General features: G+C 45.1%; 1 protein-coding gene and 1 long non-coding RNA gene across 5 annotated transcripts in view; one reads left to right on the top strand and one right to left on the bottom strand.

Moving 5' to 3' along the window:
* The window catches only part of MUSK (muscle associated receptor tyrosine kinase), an 82,793-nt gene that overhangs the window by 40,107 nt on the left and 20,271 nt on the right, over positions 1–22,415 (top strand). For 3 of the 4 annotated variants that reach the window (XM_025208979.1, XM_006027710.2, XM_025208980.1), the window contains exons 7-9: positions 7,031–7,190; positions 9,654–9,660; positions 16,765–17,031. In XM_025208979.1, coding sequence (XP_025064764.1) covers positions 7,031–7,190; positions 9,654–9,660; positions 16,765–17,031 — 434 coding nt within the window. The remainder of the gene's footprint in view (positions 1–7,030; positions 7,191–9,653; positions 9,661–16,764; positions 17,032–22,415) is intronic. The other variant, XM_025208978.1, reaches the window with a different exon arrangement.
* Positions 9,630–22,415, bottom strand: part of LOC102383223 — a 100,401-nt gene continuing 87,615 nt past the window's right edge. Inside the window, exon 4 of the long non-coding RNA XR_001358351.2 lies at positions 9,630–9,710. This is a non-coding gene — a long non-coding RNA (uncharacterized LOC102383223). The remainder of the gene's footprint in view (positions 9,711–22,415) is intronic.

Genomic DNA, 22,415 nt, shown 5'->3' with positions numbered 1-22,415 from the left:
TAAAGTCACCCTCTGTCTGCATTAAAGTTTTGGACAATATTGCACAACTGTTTTTTATAGCTAGGTTTAATACTGTTTGGCAGGGGGAAAGTACATCTTTCTGGTTGTTGGTGATGAGCACCCTGTAACTGACTACAAGGTTTGGTAGCATTCCTGTTCTTCTGGGGAAGTGGTAACAGAGGTAAAGGCTTTGTAAGTTGGTTGCCAATGGGAAAGAAGTTGGTAGTATGTCGTATGTTGGCAACGTTTTTGGGCCAAGTGCCAAAAACCCCTTCATCCTGGACTTTGAAGATGTTGGCGTGCCAGGTGCAGATGGTGGAGGAGCCGCAAGGGGCCCAATCCTTGCCCCTTTTCCGCTGTGCTCCCCAAGGCATGCGTGTAGCCACTGCCAGCAATGAGCCAGGCAGGGACTCTGGACTCAGGTGCAACTGCTTGCAGCCTTGTGGCTGCCTGCTGCAAGCAGCCCAGGCTCTGAGCAAGCCCCTGCCACCCACCACGGAGCATGGGCTGCTCACAGCACGTAGCCGTGAGCCTGCCAGAGCTTGCACCAGGCTCTGGAACCCCAGCCCAGCTCACTGCCAGCAGCGGCTGCATGCATGCCTTGGGGAGCATGATGGGAAAGGAGCCAGGGCTGTACTGCCCCTAGCCCCTTCCCCACTGTGCACCCTGAGGCACATGTTCAGTCAATGCTGGCAGTGGAACTGGGCTAGGGCTCCGGACCCTGGTGCAGCTGTTTGCAGACTGCCCACTGCCTGTTGCGAGCAGCCTGGACTCTGTGGTGATGGCACCTGCACATGTGCCTCGCGGCACACAGCAGGGAAGAAGCGTGGGGCAGCCAACCAACCTCAACCGACTTGGAGCTTCTGCCCACCCCACCCTTGCCCCCTGTGGCTTGATGTTCCATAGCACCACTGCCCTGACCCGGGTGCACCTCCCAGGATGCACATGTGGCAAGGACAAGCCTCAAAGCACAGAGACAGCACACACGAAGCCTGCCCAGCTGGGCTGTTGAGGGTGGCTGGTCCCTCTGCCGGGGCTGCAGCTTGCAGGAGGCAGTGCCTGCAGCTGCCTCTGCCTCCCATGGAGGGGATCCCAGGCTGCTACAGCTGTAGCACCACTCCCGCCCTGCCCTGCCCGCTTACCTGCACTGCAGCCCCAGCAGCCTCAGTATGATGACATGTGGCATGTCCAGCTCTGTGGGCCACGTGCCCAAGGCAATGCAGCCAAACACACCAGACTCAGTGTGGATGCCCAGCTCCTCCAGCTCCATACTGCCCACCTGCCCGCACAAATGCCACTACTTGGCTCCTTCCTCGGCATGTACCCTGAAGTGAGCGTGCAGCAGCCACTGGTCATGGAGTTGGGTAGGGCTCCAAAGCCCAGTGCACTGACTGCAACCTCCTGGCTGCCTGCCACATCCAGCCTGTACTCTGGACAGCTGCTGCCTGCCATGGAGCCCAGGATGCTTGTAGCAGGGCTTGCAGCCTCCCCACCAACTGCTGCGATCAGCCTGGGCTTCATGGCTGGTGGAAGCTGTGCAGACCCCAAGTGAGCTGTAGCACGCTGAGCAAAATGGCCTCCTGTGCCATGTTCTGGCGTGCATACTGGAGGTTGCTGACCTCTGTCATGTGGCTATTTTCTCAGGACCGCATGTGCACAAGTTCCTGAATACAAGTGGTCAAACAGCATATTAGACATTCTTTTCATTTGGGAATCCAGATCCTAGATCCAAATGACTTGTACAGAACTTATTGGCCAGGGAGAGAAATTACACACAAACTACTATAAGTGATCAGAAGCTGGTTCAAATCTGTAACACAACAGAAGTTCAGTGCACATAAACCACTTTCAAAGTGGCCAAAACCAGTTTAAGATAAACCTGGATGGATGTACTATCAGACTTAATTGAACTTCTGTCCCAGATCCTCTCCAGATTCAAGTTAACTCATTATCCCACAGTATCCCAGGATGGGTGGGCTAGCCTTGACCCAAGCTGTCTGCTCCAGCCAAGCAGGCAGGCATAATCTTGTGCTCCACAGCTTCTGGCCTGGGCCACTGCAGGCATGTGGCTGCATTTCCAGAATCAAAAGTGAATGTGTACTCACTTGCTTATCAGTCCAATCTGTGCAGCTTAAACTAACCTGTGAAGGTTGAATGAATTCAGACTCAGGCTTTTTGATTGTCTGTACTTAGCCATTCTGTACATATCCAATCAGTACAAAACTTATGCCAGTTCATCAGAGGAACATGTGTCACCAGTACACTTGGTTTCCCTCCCAACCACCCAAGGGTGGATCTTCAGATTTTAAATTTTTTCTTTTAATTGACATTGTTTTTCTGGGACTCTAGCTCAGATCTGCCTGTGGTATCTATGTCTGCAAGGCAAAAATCAGTCCTATGAGGATTGCCTTCCAGACCACATAGTTTTAAATATGGTAAGGAGACCTTTGTTTAATGAGTGCCTGCCTTTGCTAAAGTTAAACCAGGAAACAGGTGGAATCAAGCATATGTATTTAAAGACTGACTCACAAACAAGCAACAGTGAGTAATTTGAGGATGTCCTCCCTGCAGTGACTGTGTTGCTAGAGTTTCTGAATGCTGACATGTAATTGTTCTGAAGTTTAAGGAGAATGAAAGCACTGTCATTCCTAAACTGCCCTGGAACAGAAAGATGAAAGTTCATTTAAACAGTAGTTGTCCTCTCCATCCAAATAAAAATACTGCTCCAATTCAGTTTCTACTCATTAGCCACTTCCAGGCATCATGGGCTCAGGTGATAGCCCTCTGTTTTCCTGCAAGGATAATTAAGTTAAATGTAAAGATATGGAGATGTGTCACCTTTGCTACATTCTGGAATGGGACTTTAATGGTCAAAACACCCTACTGGAAAAAGGTCCTTAGGACTTTATTTCAAAAGTAAAAAGAATCAAATTTAATGAAGAGAGTCTCAGGTTCCCAGAAGAAAAACTGACAGCCAGCTTGGAAGATCTAAAATATGGGTATTTGCCATTTTTAAGAGCTGCATAAGGCTTCCTCATGCTATTTTCTGTTATTTTTCATCATGCAAATGACAGTATGTAATGCTCATACTGTTTGAAACTATCCAAGCCAGCAAGAGATCATTTTCACAAAAAGAGGCCTTGAGTTCAAACTAGCCATTGAATTATTTTCAGCTGTAGCACATTCCCCTGTCCCTGCAAGTTCTATCAACTTGACGTGGCAGGCTAAGCCATTTTTCATTGTGTGATCCAGACTAAGAAGGCACAATCGTGACTCACCATTCTCAGATTTCCTTTCTGAGGGCAATCAGCCCGAGTAAAATTCCACAGAAGATCCCAGGCTTGAATGAGACTCCTTAGCTCTGATTGAACAGAAGAGAAAATAAGGCTACAGGAGGAGAGACAGGAACATATTTCAGGTCACAAGACACTGACAAAACTCAACTGACTTTTGTGCTCTACACTTACGGATTATGAACAGAATGATGGAGTATGAAATGCAAAAGAAGGCTTCCAAGGAAGCAACTTATTAAAGCCGAGTCAGCCCTAATGTTACAAAATCTGGATGAACTCCAGTAGGAGGCTTTGGTTTAGCCCCAGAGAAAATTCCTTCTCTGTACCAGTGAGAATGATTACAATGTTTCATCCAGAGAAATGGCATCTGGAAGAAAAATCCATTGATCAATTGTTTAACAACGAACAAACATAGAAGTGGGGTGCGGGTGTGGAAGAGGAGAGAAAATTCAAAACCCAGTGCACTCTCTTCCAAGCGAAGTTACCTTGTAAATGTAGATGCTGGGATGCTTTCTGGTCCCATAGTTGTGCATCTTCTAGCTCAGTGAGTTCTTGATCCATGAAAGTTTTCTAGGCAGTACAGATAATAACTGATGATAGCAGTATGCACTCTTCTTCTTGCTGTTGGATGGCTTCAGAGCTGGGTACAGTTTCCAGCTAAACTGGGTAATTTGTAACAGAACTAAATTTCAATAGGCTTGGGTGACTGTGGGATCTAAATGTTTTTATAAAACTGCTTCCAGACGTTTCCTAAAAGAAATAATTGATCGAAACTACCTCTGGGCATTATAACACCCTTTGAACCAGAATTGATTCCTGCTAATAGAAACCTACCTGACATTGAGCTGCCTATAACTGATGCTGAAAAGGATTCCTGCCATTGGCAGTAGCTACTTCAAATATAGCACAACTTTTCCACATGAACCTAGTTCTCTCCTTTCAGTCTGATTCCAGTCTTGGAGAGTTCCTCCTTGCTGCTTCTTGTTATCGGTCTCTTCTTAGAGTGGTTCCTTGTGCACGTATTTATTTGACCAGAAACTAAGAGCCATTCATCCTTAGTCAACACTTCCAGAAAAGAGATAGGCACTGCATGTCTTGAAACAATGTAACAATGAATGTCAAATTAAGTTTGGTTCATTTTTACTTTATTTTAAAATAATATGGTGGACAATATTAAGGCCCAGATGCACCAGCCATATTGATGAGTCATACACCTGTTTTAACCAGCCACTTCAGATGGGTCTATGGTTGCTTTGTGTCACTGGAGTATCACCAAATGTCCAGAGAATACACTTGTTCAAAATGTTAGCTGAAAGAAGGGACATTATGATGGCCTAATGCAGACATGCAGATCTCAGACATGCATAGTTTAAAGAAGCTTGAACAGGGTCTGATAACATAATGAATTGAACCTTCCCCCAGTATGCCTACTGAGCCCAAACCCTCAGCCTTTAAAGATCTCAGAAGCATTAGGTGTTGGCTACAGTCAAGGCTGGGGGCTTTGCAGTTGTGCCAGTGCTCCTGCTGGGACCAATGCTGGAGGTTCTTGGCTAGAGGGTCTTGCCCCTCCACTCAGGGTCAGACCAATCACCATATTTGGAGTCAGGAAGGAATTGTACCCCATGGTCAGATTGATATAGGCTGTTGGGGTTTTTGCCTTCCTCTGTAGCAGAGATGTGGCCCTCTACCCAGGATCTCTTGAGCATATATTGACAACATTTCATAGACTCAGGACATTGGCTACCATGGTTCTCCTGCATTAACTGGGACAGGTTAGGGTGTTAGGTCAGTATTGCGTCTTACATAGAATTTAAATGATGGTTTATATGGGATGGTTTACATAGGGATTATCATGCCTCAGGCAAGGGGTTGGACTAGATGACCTCTGGAGGTGCCTTCCAGCCCTGCTTCTCTATGATTCTATGATCTGTTTAATTTTCAGACCAAGAACAGAAGCACAAGTGTAAGACAAGAACAGGTGAAATCCTGACCCCACTGAAGCCAATAACAAAACAACTAACTTCAGTGGGACCAGGATTTCACTCATACCTTTCCTATCCTGACTGGAAAATGACATTTTCAAGAGTTAAATAAAACAGTTCAGGGTGCTCAGTACCTGCCAGATCATCATTTAGCAAATTTAAGAGGTTCAGTGAGAATAAATTTGTTCTGAATACACATCAAAGTATCAACCTTTTGAGAGCCATCAGTTACTAATATATATTCTACTGCATAGTACTTGCTACCCTCGGTAGGTTGTAAATTTTAAGCTTCAATTTAAAGTTGCATTCCTTACTTCCTGACCTAAACTGCTTTATCAGTCATCTGTGCAGTGATTTAACAATCATTATATTTCACCCCTAGGATAGCTTGGCTGCATTTTGGTGGAAAGTGTTTCTTATATAAATACGCTTGTGCAAGAGTTTTTCAAGAATGTATGAATTCACTTTGGGTAAGATGTTGATACATTTTAGTTGAAGGAGGATTTTAAACATAGTTAACTGAAAATGTTGTAGGGTTTTGAACTATTTAGGAGTGATTGGTACCATTGCTTTTATTAACTGAAGAGGCAGTGGAATTAAATCTATAATACACATTACCCTACTTATCTATTTTTGACAAACAGCAGAGAAAGATCCTGACTGAGCACGTGCTTGACTTTCAGCATGGGAACTCTGTTGACTTTAATGAGACAATTGCTGTGTTCAAAGTTAGCCACATCCTTAACTATCTTACTGAACTGAGACCAGATCTCCATTTTCAGGTAGTATTATTTGGGTCTGAAAGCAAGTGCCTTGCACTTCTTTTATTTTTTATATTTGGCTGCTATCATGGCCATTTTACTCCTTTTGTAGCAATGCTTCAGAAGCAATACTGCATTAAGATAATATTATTTCAATGAATGCCAATGCAGTTTACAAGCAGGAAGAGACTGAGGATAAAATTACCACAGACTGGTAAGGTTACATGGCTCCTTGCTCACTTGCTCATAGATTTCTGAAATGTGCAAACAAAACAGTCTTGCCAAATCTTAACCGACTTGCATAGTTCTTGGAACACAAAGTAGGAAAATGCACGAGCCCTTTAGAATATGGGAGCCAGCATGTTTGATCTCTTGAATGTTGCCTTAATAACATGGTGCTATCTTGAAAAGTGATGCTGTAAAAATGGATATGCCATATTTATTGGGACTCAGTGAATTCCACAATGACCTCCCCTCCCTCTGCAACAATCAGCCCCAGAATATCAAAGTCAGAATATCTATTCTTTCAGACTTCAGCATTACCACCAACAGAGAATGAACCTTAACTATATTTTAAACTCAGTTACACCAGCTGAGATACAAATACAGCTCTTTGAAACTGCAGCTTAATCAATAGTTACTGAAGATGTGTGAAACAGAAAACCCTTTCGCCTGTGTTGGCTCGGTAGTGCTATCTACATTAACACATGGGGCCTCCTTTTTAGAAAGTATCAAGCACCTCCAGCTGAAAGTGAAGCCTGCTAAAGATATCTTAAATCACTAGGAGTTTGACAGGCTGGGTTATTAAAGTTCACATTTGTCTGTAAAACCAGTTGATATGAAAGCGTCATTACACTGTAGCTCCTGTTTCTGGCTATCCCATTTTTAAGTCACTTCCACTTTAATCCATTTGCTCCATCTTACTTTGTAAAATTAAAATTTATTTTAAACCCCCAACACTTCACTGTTTTATTTGTTTTAATAAACCTTTTAGGTTTCTGCAGGGTCAATAGTTGAAAGTGTAAAAGACAGAGCAATCGACTCCAGACTGCAAGTGTATGTCACCAGGCCGGGCCTGTTCACTTGCATAGCCACTAACAAGCACAGCAAAGCATTTGGCACTGCAAAAGCAGCAGCGACTATCAGCGTGTCAGGTATGTTGGGGGAGGTCAGAAAAAACTTTTAATCAGCATCTTGCAATTCTAGCGTCAGCTTACTTACATCCAGGAAAGGCAGCAGTGGGGGAGGGTCTTGAACAGCTCTACTTGATAATAATTTACGGTGGAATAAATTTGACCACAAGTGCAACCCTCTGCTAGGCTATTTCCTCATATATTATTACACTTCAGAGGCTAGCGCAGCTGTCACTTCCTGCATATGTGCTGTCATTTTGGCCACTGTGCCGCAGCACTCTGTAACTCATCCATGTGGAGGAAGTAACAGTGATGACACAGTATGAATATCACCTAACAGCTAAGTGAAAATAGCTGTAATGTGCTACTAACATCTCCCTGTGTTACACTGGAAAACCTGTGGGGCACCAGCGTGGCACTAAATTCTTGGGTGCCAAAGGTAACCATACCCTCTCCTGGCCTCAGTCTCCAGTGCTGCTGTGGCTCCAGTTAGTGTAGTGCAGAAACTTCCTGGGTAGAGATACTATACCTCTCCTCTAGCTCCTTTGTGCCATCTTACAAGACTCAAAAGGGCTATGCCACAATATTGCATCTAGATTTGTAAGGTGAATCATATAGGAGAACACTGACATATAACTCCCTGTACCCCTGAGCTGGACTTACTGCTTTATTCATCTCTCACTTATTGCCCCAGTGCCTTTGGTAGCCTAGACATGTGGAAGAATTCTTCTAAAGACAATGTATATGCCTTAAGCAGCTTTTTTAACAGAGTTAAATAAGCTTGTTCCAAGAGTAAGCGTTTCCTTTGAAAATTGGCCTTTCTTCAAAAGATTTTCACGAAAAATTGTCAATGTTATTAAGATTTTTGCAAAAAATTTTATGCTTTTATTTCCTTCTCCAGTTATTACTCCTAGCATTGTGCAAACCTGAGAGCATCATGCTCTTTTACTCTTGTGTTTGAATGGTGAAATAATGAAAATGTCAGTTTTTTAACACCACAGTTAACAGAGGGTCAAAGGAAACTCATTTTGCTTCCAGATCAAATGGTCATTGCTTGCAAATTGCAGCTGTCTTCCTGCTTCAGGTCACTGAGCCGCTTGTCCCATCCATCTGGGCATGTTCATTTTACGTTACATTATCAATGTCTGTCATTGGCATAAGCACAAAAGAGCTCACCTCTCAACCATGGAGGGGGCGAGATCATGTGAACAGGCAGTTAGTTACTAAGAAGCAGCTGATATGCTGTAAGTTCTCCCCCTATCTTAGCTCACAGTAGTTTGTCCACGTGCCCAAACCTATATGGAACATGCAGAAATCTCAAAATGTCAGTTGCTAAGAGGAAGCAAGCTTTTTAGGCTGAAAAGGAGAAACAGCCTTTTCCTTAAATACCATTGGTTAGGCCACACTGGATCTAGGTTTCACATTAGGACATTCTGGCCTAATGAGGCTCAGGAATGATGATGCTGAGATTGATTCCTTCCCTATTTGGGGATAGGAAAATGTGAAAATCCTTCCCTATGCAGTAAGAAAAGACATGAAGACCCAGAGTGTCTCACAAGCTGACACATGAATTGATGGCAGGTTCACTGTAAGCTCTGAATAAGGGACAGTATGTAACCAGTTTGGCCAAGGATCCAAGAGTGACCCAGAATCACAGTTTGGACCATGGGTCATGACTTGCTGTGGTGCAAGTGGCCTGTGTTAGTTCATTTGTCACATATAGATGACTTCCTTCTATCAGCTGTACATGTTAGCATGCAGTGGGAAGAGGAGGAGCAAAGATCCCTTTATTTGCTATTTCTGTCCATTAACTCCACTCCCAATATGACTGTTGTAGATACTGGGCGCATCTACATGTGTGCTTTCATGTACATTAGACCATTTTAATTAGCATTAAATTGTCACTAAAACCACTTGCTATTTAGGTATTGCGCATTAAAATAGGCTAATGCACATTAAGCATCACTCAGAAACCATGCTCTTTAGTTAGCACATTAAGACAAATGCACATTTTCTTAGTACCTCATAATGGAGGTATAGGATTTAATGTGCGTTAACTAAAGCATGTGCAGACATGCCCGCTCTCCCCTAATATTGCTGCTGCTCCTGGCAATACTGGTATCCCTTACAATCACGCATAGTGAATAAATCCCGATTTCAACCATTGATTTTGCAGACCTACTTCTCATATCCACTGCTACTGCCACTACTATGTTCCACTTCCACAAAAAATTTCAAAGGCATCCTGTTCCTAATTTGCCTTTCTCCTTCCACAAATCACCTCCAGGCACACCGAGACCTCCCTCCCCTCAAAACAGCAGAGCAAAAAGAGAAATGAGTAGCAATATTTTGCTAAAATTTAGAACATTTTCTAGCAGATGCCTCGTACATTTTGCATTCAAAAGGAACACATACACTGTCACTGACAAGCCTTTCCTTTTTTTTCCCATACCTGGTTCATTGGGGTGACTGGATCCTGTGCAGAATGGAGGTAAGAATGATGTTATATTTTTTCTTGGGATGTTTATTAGATGAGAGAAACTAAAAAAAGAAGAAGAAGAATTGTGAGGATATTATAGAGTCCCCAAACTAATGGAGCAAGTTTGTTGACAGCAAGCATAAATATGTAGGAAGAACAGCTTCTGTAAGGAGTTCTCACATACATAACATGGTGCTCATTACACAGACACTCAGACAGCTAGTGGAAACAGGGCTCTAAGCAGATTAACTTGTTTGTCTGATACAGCAAATGCTGTAACATAAGAGTATTTAAAATATGTTAACTTCGCAAAACAATGAGGGCCAGATTTTGCTCTCCTGGCAACATTATTGACTTCACTGGCTTGAAGGCAAGACACGGAGAACAGTAATGGCCCTATATTCACTAAATTATTAAATATGATGACAAGTACAAAGTTATGTCAATAGATTTAGTTATTCAAAGCAAGATTATTAGTGAGTGAACCAAAAGATGGGTAAAACTAGATGTAACATAGCCCCTTTGTCAGCTTTATACTAAGCCCATTTTATTTTGAGTTTTGAAAAGTTTGCTTTAAAACACACACACAGAGTTGTGCATGTCATGCTTTCAAAGAGGACTGGAAGCAGAACTATGGGATTAGTATGAGAGCCAGTGGCGTACCGTGGGTCTCCAGCACCCAGGGGCCAATGCTTGCATTTACACCTCCCCAGGGATGATCTGAGCAGGGTGTGGGGCCCCGCCTCCCACCCCATGACACTTCTGCAGGGGAATTAGCAACACTGCACACCGGCCGCGGGGGGAGGGGCGGCAGCCAGAATTTCTGGCCGGAACAGCCAAAGAAAGCCACAACGCACTGGGCAGGATGGTGGGCCACACACAAAATGCAGGAGCTGCCTCGGCCTCTCTGGCTGGTGTCCCATCTCCCCCAGGCTGGTGCCTGGGGGCCATGGCCCCCTCCCACCCCCCTGTTGGTACACTACTGGTGAGACCTGGAGCCAAATCTGTCTATACTGAGTTGTGGACCAGGGCCAGGGAGTCTGGATTCTGTGCCTGGTTTTACCACCAGGTTCATCAGGGATCCTGGGCAAGTCCCAAGGGCTAGGTACAGACAGTCAAAAAGCCTGAGGCTGAATCAATTCAGTCTTTGCAGGTTAGTCTAAACTGCACAGATTAAATTGAATCAGAAGTGACATGCATTTACCTTTGATTCAGGATATGCAGCCACATGCCTACAATGAGTGGCTCAGGCCAGAAGCTGGGAGGACACTATAGCACGGGTTCTCTGGCTCTGTGTTCACTTTCTCTTCCTGCTGCCCCTGAGGTCTCTGGGATTTGCAGCCCAGAATCAGAGCAGCAGGATTCTGCAGGATTGCTTGTCAGTTCCTCTTCATGCTTCCAAGTGCCTCTGGGATTTGTGGTCCACAGTTGCAACTGGCAGTAAATTTGAGTGGGGGAAGGGGAGTTTAACTCCCCTCCTTGGCCCCAGGCCCCAGCCAGGGTTTGCCTAGAGAGGGCAGTCCCACCCTGTAGACTGGACTACATCCCAGGCTTGCCTTTCCCGCACTCCTTATCTGCCAGCCCTCACTGCTCCAGCAAGGGAGCAGAGGGGCATGGCAAGTCCTGCTCCCTGGAGCAGACAGCACAGCCCAGGGCTGCAAAGCATACTGGAGGTCTGTGATTTAACTTGAACCAGGAAGGGATCTGGGACAGAAGTTTCATAAACTGGTTTGACCTAAATCAGTTAAGTCTGATACTACATTCAACCAGGTTTATCTTAAACCAGTTTCAGCCATTCTGAAACTGCCCTTTGGGCACTGAACTTCTGTTCTGTTACAGGTTTAAACCAGTTTCTGATTAATTAAATTAGTTTGTGTGCAACTTCTGTCCCTAGCCTGATGTCTTGGTGCTGTCTCACTTTCCCTGAAAGACACAATGGTAATTCCTGCCTGTCTCAGCTATTTTGTCAGGATTGTCTCAGCAAGGCTTGCAAGCTGCAAACAATTGCAAGATGGTATTCATGCATTGACTAACATATGAATGCAAAGAAACTGGGGTTACACTTTAGATTAATCCTTCACAAATTGCTTGTAGATGGAAACTTAATGTTGTAAACATGCCCCTGCTGGGCTTTCACTTCTTAATCAGGGATGAAGCCATCCTGCTACATTCTAAGCCAGTTTTTCAGCCTTCCCAGCTGGTTTTGTTCTCGTGAAGGCAAAAACTACCCAAATAGAAAGCAGCTACAGTCGACACAAACCACAACCAAGTAGCCCCACCTTCCTAACCTCAGGCAGGAGCATTTTCCCATTCACCAGGCTACAGGAAAGCAACTAATGCACCACAAACTCTTTCTTCCTTCATGCTGTCTTTTAATTTTCCCAGGTGGGCCCCACCCTTATCAACGTAATTCTTTCACTTGCTGGCTGGGCCATCCCCTAGGGCAGAAGTTCTCAAACTGTGGTCTGCAGACCACCACTGGTCCGTGAGCTCTATTCAGGTGGTCTGCAGAAAGGTGACCTAGGGCTAAAGCTGACTAACATTATACCCGACTTCCCAGAACTTTGCTCAAAAAAACAGGCACATCAATCACATTAGAAAGGTAAGACTACAGATATAAAAATATGAGTTGTGTGCTTTGATTTGTAGAACAGCAAAAAGTTTATTAAGTGGTCCTCCAAGACCCTCAGCAATTTTCAAGTGGTCCGCGAACAAACAGTTTGAAAACCACTGCCCTAGAGCATAGCTGAGCCCCATTCCCCTCCTGTATCCCCTCCTTCCCTGGTACCCCTGCTACAAGCTGCATATGATAGCTTAAAGTTGGTCAATAGATGGTGTAATGGATGAGTTTTAAGATGTTGTTATGATCAACCAAGAGCCTTCAAAGTCCTATTAATTTAATGTATCATTTATTAAAAATCTATAAATTGTATATTAAATTATTCTACCCTATTCATAAATGTATCCTTAATACGAAGTGTAACTAAAGTGATTAGGGTATATTCATGCCAGTTGAAATGGAAATAAAAAATAAATAGTATGGCTAATCTGAGTTCTCCTGTGTAGTATCAAGAATTAAGAAATCTGGATAAATTTGGTTCTTCCTTTTTAAATTCCTCCATCACATTTTATTGGAACAGGCTCTTTTACGGCCAAACCTAAAATTGGATAAACTATTGATAACTGATCATCTACTCCATTGGCTTGATTATATATCTATCATTTTCCTCCAAAAAACATAAAAATTTAATTCAGTTTATGCATGAGGTCAGCCTATAATCAACACCCCCAGACAGTATTTACTTTTATACTTGAAGTATTTTTGTGTGTGAAATAAAAGTATCAGGTCAGAAGGATTTTCTGTGCAGTTTTGAGTTGAGCATTTGCAGTGCATTCAGCCTTTTGGGGCCTTTCATTGATTGTTTGATTCTCCTGTGGGAGCTTTGTAAGCACCATAATAATTCAGAACTTTATCTGTAGTTATTGCCTCATCTTGAGAGAATAAACTGTTTTTTCCTAAAATTTAAACTGAAAATATAACCAGAACAATGTGGTATTCTGTCCTTGTCATCTTTATACAACTCCTCTCGGCAGAGTTTGGACTGTGGCATCTGTTGTTCATTATATAACAAACATTTTACACATGCAAGTTCCAGCCTGTATCTGCTCACAGACCACTGAATTCAGATTTGCTGTTTGGAATTTATTTCATGCTGTGCAGTTAGTCTCTCTAAGGAACACGTTTGATGGCTAAATCGGTGTTTCCTTAATCTAGTCATAATGGCTAGGGACAGACATTACACAAACTTATTTATGGGATCAGAAACTGGTTTAAGCCCATAACAGAAGTTCAGTGCACATAAACTGGTTTCAAAATCGCTGAAACCAGTTTAAGATAGGTCTGGATGGCTGTAGTACCAGATTTCACTGATTTGGGTTTAACCAGTCTATCAAGCTTCTGTTCCAGATCCCCTCCCAAATCAGGTTAACTCACAGTCCAGCATCCCAGGATGCTTTGCACCCCTCCCCCTTATTCTCCCTGCAAACCCCTGCTTGCAGGGTGGGCAGATTAGGCTTGGCCTGTGCTGTCTGGTCCAGCAGAGCAGGGCTGCCTCTGCCCCTGGGCTGTCACAGAGCTGAGGCAGCAAAGCCGTTGTTCTGCAACTCTGGTTCTGCTTATACCTTGCAGCCCCGCAGGGTGGGAAGGGGAGCAGACTTCTCCTCCTCGGTCCCCTCCCCGATTCCTGGTGTGCAAGGGTTTCCCCACCCTAGGCCTGTAGCAGTCACTGACATACAGGTGGGAAGTAGGGGAGTAGTCCCTCCAACCCCAGGCCAGCCTGGATCTCCATGTCTCAAGGGATTTCCCCCACCCTGGGCAGGGTCCCCTGAGCCCTGCCGCTGGTGCAGAGGGGAATTTCCCTCCTCCCACTTCTTTGCATGGTTTGGCAACAGCTTAACTGCACCCCCACAGCTGCAGAGGAGAGAACAGTCCCTCCAGCCTGGGGTCTACCTGGTGCTGAACCATGGGAGTGGACTTAAGCTGACGCCAAACCATGCTGTGGGGTAGGAGGGAGGAATTCCCCCTCTGGCAGGGCTCAGGGGACCCTGCTTAGGGCAGGGCACCCCCATTAAGGTGCAGGGATCCCCCCACGTGGGCTGATGCCCCAGGCTGGAGGGGCCTTTGGGGGGATAGCAGAGGGGGTGGGAGGCATGTGCTGGGCTGCATTCAGCTGCCCTCAGCAGTGGTGGGCAGGCTGGGAGGCATACTCTAGTGCCCCCCGGCTTCTGGTCTGAGCCACTGCAGGCATCTGGCTACCTTCCAGATTTGAAAGTGAGCATTTATGTGGCTTAGAGAAACATTCTCTATGCGGTTAGAGAAAACTGTGAAGATTGAATCGATTCAGCCTCAGGCTTTTTGACTGTCTGCACTTAGCCAAGATGACCATATATACAGACTCACTTTAGGCCTCTAGACCAGGAGGTCAGACTTATGCAATCCCATACTTGCATTGACCCCTCCGTGCTCTCTGGTGAAGGGTATGCAGAGAGTGTCCCTCTCCTGCCTGCACAAAAACAGCAACACTGAGGACAAAATATAGAAGTGGTCCAAGAAGTTGCTGATCCTACTGTCCTTCTTACTGTCATAAGCATGGCTCCAGAATAGTCTCTAATACCACTGTGTTGATTTAGAAACCTGCCCTCCACTGGATCTTATTCAGAAAAGCAGGAAGTTACAGGCAGTGAGCGCATTTGGCTTACAAGCTGGGTGGAGTAGCTGTAACACAGGCAGGGGTATCTTGGTCATGTCAGTGAGAATGCGTGGAGCGACATGGTAGCAATATTATTATAGAAGCATAGTGCTGGAAGGGACTTCAGGGGTTACCTAGTCCAATTCTTTCCATGGAGACAGGTTTTTCTGTCCTTAAACAATGACTGACAGAGGCCTGGCCAGCCTCATCTTAAAACCTCCATTGAAGGAAATAATATAAATTCCTGAGACAATCTGTACCATTATCTGACAGCTTTGTCATTTAGGATGTTTTACATCATGCCATTACCAGGATTAATTGTTTCCTTTTCTTTCAGCCAATTCCAAAAACAAACAAACAAACAAAAAACCAGCCCTTTGCTATTGACCCCATGGCAGTGCAATTAGAAACAGGAGGCAGCCAGAAAGTATAACTAGATTGCTGGGAGCAGCATCTGAAACTCATAGACATGAGTGTTGGGAAAGGCTTGTTCTGTTGCCTTGCCTATTCCTGCATGTAATACAGCCCCAGTTTTCTCAAGGCATGAAAATAGCAAATTGACAAGGGGTTATTATTTGTAGAGGGCGAAGGAATAAAATGCAAAGCTACAAATAACTCCACTGGCCTTTCCACATAGTTAGCATGTTGTGAACTGAACTCCATGACCTCTGTTAAACTGACTGTACAAGCAGTGAAGACAGCTGCAGCCTGACCTGCTCTCTTTACATTTTGATTATGCTCTGGTTATCGTCAAATCAGGTGTTCCCAGGTGCATTTGCCTGCACCCCTTCTGCTTTGTGACCTCTCTTGGTGGGATGGCTGGCTGAGGTGTGAGTGTAAAGAGAATAGACTTTGGCATGCAGGGACGCTCATGCACCCAAGCTACCCCTGTGGGTCAGTCATGTTACTAGCTAGTATTACAGTTGACCTGTGTATGCACATCCTCTAGCAGGGGTGTGTGGAGGACTTCAATCTCAGGACTACAGAAACAATAACTTGATATGAGGAGGAAGACACGGCCTTTCTGGCGTTATTACTGTAGCAAGCATGGCTGTAGTATAGCCTCTGGCACCATCACATTGATGAGATCTGCCTTTTCTGGGGCACTTACTTGGAGGGGAAGGAACTGATGGGCAGAGCGCATTTCTAGGTTGGTGCACAGCCAGAGTGTCTGTGTCAGAAATCTAATAGCGTTTAAACAAAGTTATTAGAAATAATAAGAATAAGGAACCATACATTGTTATTTTTTCCTATTATACCTATTCTGTGTTAGGACAGCTCCTTCCACTTCTGGCCTCCCCTGAAGTCCAGAAATGCAATTGGAAAATGCAGATAAGCTTTTTCCGCTCCTGGGTAAATATTGGATCAGGACAGCAGTTTCCAATTTCCTTCCTTAGTGCCCCTCCTTCCAGGATCATGACCCCACTTCCAACCCAATCCTGACTGCTCTCATTGAATGTTTCTGCTGCTTGTGACCCTACTTGCTAAGTGCCATTGAACCACATTTAGAGCTATGACCCCTAGTTTGGGAGCTGCTTGTTTAGAATCTATCTTGAGAGTTAGGTTGTGCTTGGGATTGGTTCATATGTCAGGTACCTTTATGGTACAGCTTCCCAACACAGAGGTTTTCCTAACACTGAACTCATGTTACATGCAGAGTGGCTATGTGTTGTCACACTTTGTAACATGTCTGGATGGCACATGATTGTTTCAGCGAGTGTGTTTGTGCTTCCTCTTGTTCAGTATGTATTAGCTTTTCAAATACCATCTCGTTGATGAAGGCATGCCTCTCTTTAGCTATTTGCTTCTGCATTTCAGTTAGAATATGATTGTACACTTACTGTATGTGACTGTTCCCCTTCACCAGCAGACTGTACAAGGGTGATGCAGGCTACTGCAGCACATACAGAGGTGAGGTGTGTAGTGCTATCTTGGTGAAGGATGCTCTTGTTTTCTTCAACTCCTCCTATGCTGACCCAGAGAAGACCCAAGAATTGCTTGTCCACACCGCCTGGACGGAACTGAAAACAGTGAGTTCATTCTGCCACCCAGCCGCTGAGTCTCTGCTGTGTAACTACATCTTCCAGGAGTGCAACCCTTCAGGAGTTGGACTGGCTCCAAAACCTGTGTGCAGGTAAAAACCACTGAGTGCCCATGTGTATTGCATGTGGATGTTCCGACAGAAGGAGGTGATGATGAGAGGTCTTATCCAGACAAGAAGTAGGGATGGATAAGAAGGCTAGGCAAATGGAACTTCTTATGTTTGAAACAGTATATTAGACATAAACACACATGCACACACATGTGAGGTTTTCCTTTGCACCAACTTCACTATTGTTCTTCTTCTGTTTAGGGAGGAGGATGTATCCCTTTCCCCTTTGAACTCAATGAGAGAGCTTGCATCAACTTCAGGGGGAATTAGGATCAGGGCAATGTAGTCTTGGCTCGGGAACACAGGGAATTTACAGGGAGCAATTTAAAGAACCAAAGCCCCTTCAAAATATCCCATTGTTTTTCCCTTTGAAGGGCACAGCTAATTGAGCTAATTAATTAACTGGTTGATGTAATTAATGGGTTGAAGAGGAAGCACACTGAATCAACGTATGCTAAATATCATTAAGGGGCGAACTCATCAAGTTGTTATTCAAGACAGTTTCACTAAGCAAGGACAAAGTGCAGAATTTGGCTAAGCCAATTAAATAATGATAGCTTTTAATTAAGGACACTGCTCCCTTTTAGTATTTCTTTTACAAAAACTTATATTTTTTACAAAAAAAAAATATATATTTCTCTAATAACCTTTAGCAGACTTGAACTATTACTTGTTTCTATTCTGAACATACCATACATGATAGAAATAATAAATATGTTGAACAAATTGATGTGAAACAGAAAGAAACATGCAATGTGGCCCGTTCACTCAGATTAAATTGTACTGTCTGCACCTATCTAAAGCTTATTACTGAGCTTATTATATTTCCAAGTATAGTTAGCACAATGTACTTTCCTAGGATTTCGGTGCCAAGGGACTTGGTCATCACTGACACATACAAGCACTCTGGCTTTAATACATGTTTACTGTGGTATTTATCTTGTAGTTTGTGGAAGTGTTGTCTTGTTGCAAAAAAATGGTATCCAAAATTTCAGGGAGTTTCAATTCTTTCTGACTGACTCTTGACACCCCCAGATAAAAAGCACTGTGGAAATGGTGAGTTGCTATGTTCTGAGAGAAAGCAACCCCTCATCTCATATACCCATCAATTCTATCCTTCCTACTGTACCGCCAGCTGCTGGGACAAGATACTTAGGCAGGAGAAGAACAAAGTATTTTTTTTAAATATTACTGCTGTTGGTAGTAAATGGATGAAGAAGCAAGGGATATTCACTACTTTAAAAGGATCTAAAATGGGCAGACACGTGGGTATCATTGACTCCTTTACTGGGAGCTGATTTGTTTTTCTACTGCTCTGAATGGCCAGTAAGAAATTACTGGTGCATCTATCCTGCTGGTTTTGTATATCTGCCATTTCATTACAAGGTTTCTAATAATAGTCTGAAGTCCTCTGCCTTTGTGTATGATCTCATCAAGCTCACACGTTTTAGTATTAGGTTCTGTAACAATGACATGATCTCATGTGAAAGAGATTCTCTATATCTGCTTACATGATCCCCTAACCATAGTACCAGAGAACCTCAGAAACATTAAAGGATTTATTCTCACATCACCCTGGGGAAGTAGGGACAGGATTAAAGGCACATATTTGTTTACAGGCACAGATCTGATTAACTAGCTTGCTTGTGGATGCTCAGGCTGTTGGCAGGAGTGCCAGATAGTGCATTCATATTTTCCATGTTCCTGGGCAGTATCTTAGCCAAAAGATCATCCTCTCTCTTTAGTTTAGCATGTGTCTGATTTGCAAGGTTGCTGCTGCTGAATACACTGTTAAATTAAAATTAGCAGGAAAAAGATTTTCCTAAAGGCAAAGACAGTGCAAGTGGGTTCTGTGTATTCTGCTGACAAACAGAGACTTGATGGTGCATCAACTGTACCTGCGGAAGAGTAGGGGCCACCACTACTCGTCAAACTGCTTCCATCTCAATTCTAATATCACTTTCTATTTGCAAATCTGCAGGGGCAGAATGCATTGTAAAGGTTTACATTGTGCCTAGCTACTATTAACATTGATTTTCATGTGGCACGTCTACATGAGATGCTATTCTGTATTAGCAAGTACTAAATAAATGTGCAGTAACTGGATTTACTGTACAGTAGCGCCAGCAAATGTCTTTTAGACGATGCTACTGTGCAGTAGCCTAATACTGTGCAGTAGCATATTAGCACTGTCCATGCTGCGACATGCTACTGCACAGTATTTTTTGGCTACTGCACAGTCGGCATCTCATGTAAACATACCCACTGAGTTATATTTAAAAGGATGGCAACATACTTGATAAAAGGCATTAGGCCCCTGCTGGCCAGGACCCTGCGCTCCTGCCGCCCTGCTCTAGGCCTCGTTGGCACTGGCCCCAGGATACCAGCGCAGGCCCCACGCTCCTGCCCGGCTGCCACTGGCCCGCTCACTCCCAGTCCCCCCTGCCCTAGCCCCACGGTACAGGCAGAGACGTGTGCACAGCAGGAGAACCGCTTTCCTCCGCGCCAAGCAGCAGTTTCTGCCCAGCTGCTGCTGCCGCTTAACCCTGACAGGTGAGACCGGAGCCATCATGGGACCCAGGCTGAGCAGTGGCAGCGGGGAACAAACTGCTGCTCGGCATGGGCGAAAAGTGGCCCCTCCCCCTTCTGCTGGCAGTGCCCCTGCTGCAGCCACTCAGAGCCCACATGGGGCTGCCTGTGCCTGCTCTCTATTACCACTGCTGCCCCATGGGGCGGTGGTGATGCGGTGACGACACAGGACAGCCCCGCACAGCCTGCAGGGTAGGCTGCCCCAGGAAGTGCCAGCCACGGGGAGTGGGGGAGCCACTTTTCACCGACGCTGAGCAGCAGTTTGTTCCCTGCTACTACTGCTCAGCTCAGACAGGTGAGCGCAGGCTGTGTGGGGCTGGGGCTGCGTGCTCGTCCCCGCCTGTACCGTGGGGCTGGGGCAGGGAGGACTGGGAGTGAGCGTGCAAGTGGGAGCCAGCGGCAGCTGGGTGGGAGCACAGGGCCCACGCCAGTGTCCTAGGGCCAGCGCCAGCAGGGCCCAGAGCAGGGCGGCAGGAGCGCGGGGTCCCAGCTAGCAGGGGCTCTATGGAGCCAGGCCAGCTCCCCCTTTTCCCTGCTGGCACAGCCCAGCTCCGTAGACCCCTGCGAGCCCATGCCCCACACTCCTATTGCCCCACTCTGGGCCCCTCCGGCCATGGGACATTGGTGCAGGCCCCGTGCTCCCGCACGCTCGCTCGCTTCCACTCCACCCCCCACCCCCCTGACTGCCGCTTTCCCCACTTTTCTGCCTGCCCACCCTTGCTTAGTCATAACTTTCATTAGTGCAGGATAATTTGCACCACTCTACCCCTTTATATAGCCCCACTGATACAAAACAGGTATACACTATCAGTCTAGTAATGCAGCTACACTGATAGCTGGAATCCTAGGGTAGACAAAGTCTTAGTTACAACTTAGTAGCAGATACATTGTAATCCTTCAGTTAACCTGCACTTAAAGTCAGGAGATCCAGATGTGTATCAAGCCGTTTCTATGGAGGCTGACAGCAGTGGTGGCTGAATTGGAGATGGCTGCCACCATCAATCCTGTACCCCTTTTAAATTGTCGCCTGCGGTTGGCTTCCCACTGATCCCTGCCTTAGTTACACTACTGAAGGGAACAAAGATAAGTCATTACTACAGAGCACAAGTAGACATACGTGGTTCAGACAGGCATTTATTGTTTTACACTGCCTTCCTATAAGTTGAGTACTGTATCAGTGGTAGGCTGGCTGCTCTGCACTACATGGCTCCCATACCCACATCCATACTCACCGACACACACACATCCACATATCCCCAGAAACCCCCATACCCACCCACCCACAGCTCCCCACAAACCCCATGCCCAGCAGCCATACCTCCCCAATACCCCTGCACACCCCACGCAATATAGAAGAGTAAGACTGCATTTTGAGTTATTATGCAATCACTTCTACATATACAGCACAAACGCACACAAATCAGAACAAAAATATATGTTTAAATTAAATTAAAATATATTATTATGGGTGCTTGATTTTTAGTATATAATGTGTTTTTTTCCGCCTAAGATGGCAAACCTTCTTCTCCAAAGGAGTACTTCCAGGGGCAAGGGGAGGGACTTCCAGTGGCAAAGGTCAGAGGTTAGGGGCAGGACTTCAGGTCCCAAGATAGCGACCAAGGGGCGGGGCCCCTGTCAAGGGGCGGGGCTATCCATGCCATGAGACAGCTGCTGCTGCAGCCAGCAGAGCTTCCCTGGCCCCATGTGCATCCGGACCACCCGGGTGCTCCCTGCCAGACCCTGAGCTAAGCACTCCAGGAGAGCCTGGAGCTCCCCCTGGCTGCTGCAGGGGGCAGAGCAGGGTAGGAACAGCCCTGTACCTGGGCTGCTCCTGTTGGAAGCTCCCAACGGGGAGCACGTGTAGATATGCTCCCAGGGAAGGCTTACTGTGCAGTATTTTACTGTGCAGTAAGCCCTCAAAGCATTAACAGCATTTGCAGAAGTGCCCAGAATGTGGTGGTTCTGAAGAAACAAGCACCAAGTGGAGACTTGGCTGAGTCCAATAAATCACCTCCACTTTTAACCTCTAAGCCAGTACTTCAATGCAGCGTCCAACAAAGTGAATGGCTGATAATTAACTAAGATGCCTCATCTCCAACCCTTCTACAAAGTTTGAGTTATGACAGTTCTGGTTTTCTTATAAAACAGTGTCTTACCTGCACCCTATTTGTGAAAGATCTGATGGTCAAAAGGGTTGCTCTTAACATTTAAATACATACTTTCAATGAAGAACTTGCAATAACAATTTTTATTTGATTATGTCCTTTGATTATTATGATTTACTTTTTATAGTGAGAAAGCACCTAGAGATCTCAGCCAGAACAGAGTCCCATTGTGCTTGATGCTATCCAAAGGTTTCTATCCTAAACAGATCCTGCTCCAAAAGACTAGACATACTAATGGAGCAGCCAGTAGACAAGGGTGGGAAGATAACAGACATAATACAGTGTCCACAGTTCTTAGCCAGTCAGGTATAGTGACTGCAGCTTGCCTCCTGCCATTATCACATATCATTTCTCTCTTTGCATTATAGAAAGAAGGTGAATTTAGAGGACAGTGAGAGGGAGGTTAAGACGGTGCACAGGTGTGACATTTTGCTATAAGATGATGGCAGTAATTATATAAGAATAACTGGTGGGAACTCATCACATGGAATGATAGGTGATGGGCTTTGAATAGCATCATGCTTCGTTAAAGTGTAGCTTTAAGAGAAGAAGTTATTATAATCCCCACAATATTTCCATTATAATTTATGGGCCAGCTTCTCACCCAGTGTA

This window comes from Alligator sinensis, unplaced genomic scaffold (genome assembly GCF_000455745.1).
Source record: "Alligator sinensis unplaced genomic scaffold, ASM45574v1 scaffold371_1, whole genome shotgun sequence".
NCBI lineage: Eukaryota > Metazoa > Chordata > Crocodylia > Alligatoridae > Alligator > Alligator sinensis.
The sequence above is the reverse complement of the archived record's forward strand: the minus strand, read 5'-3'. Positions and strand labels throughout refer to the sequence as shown.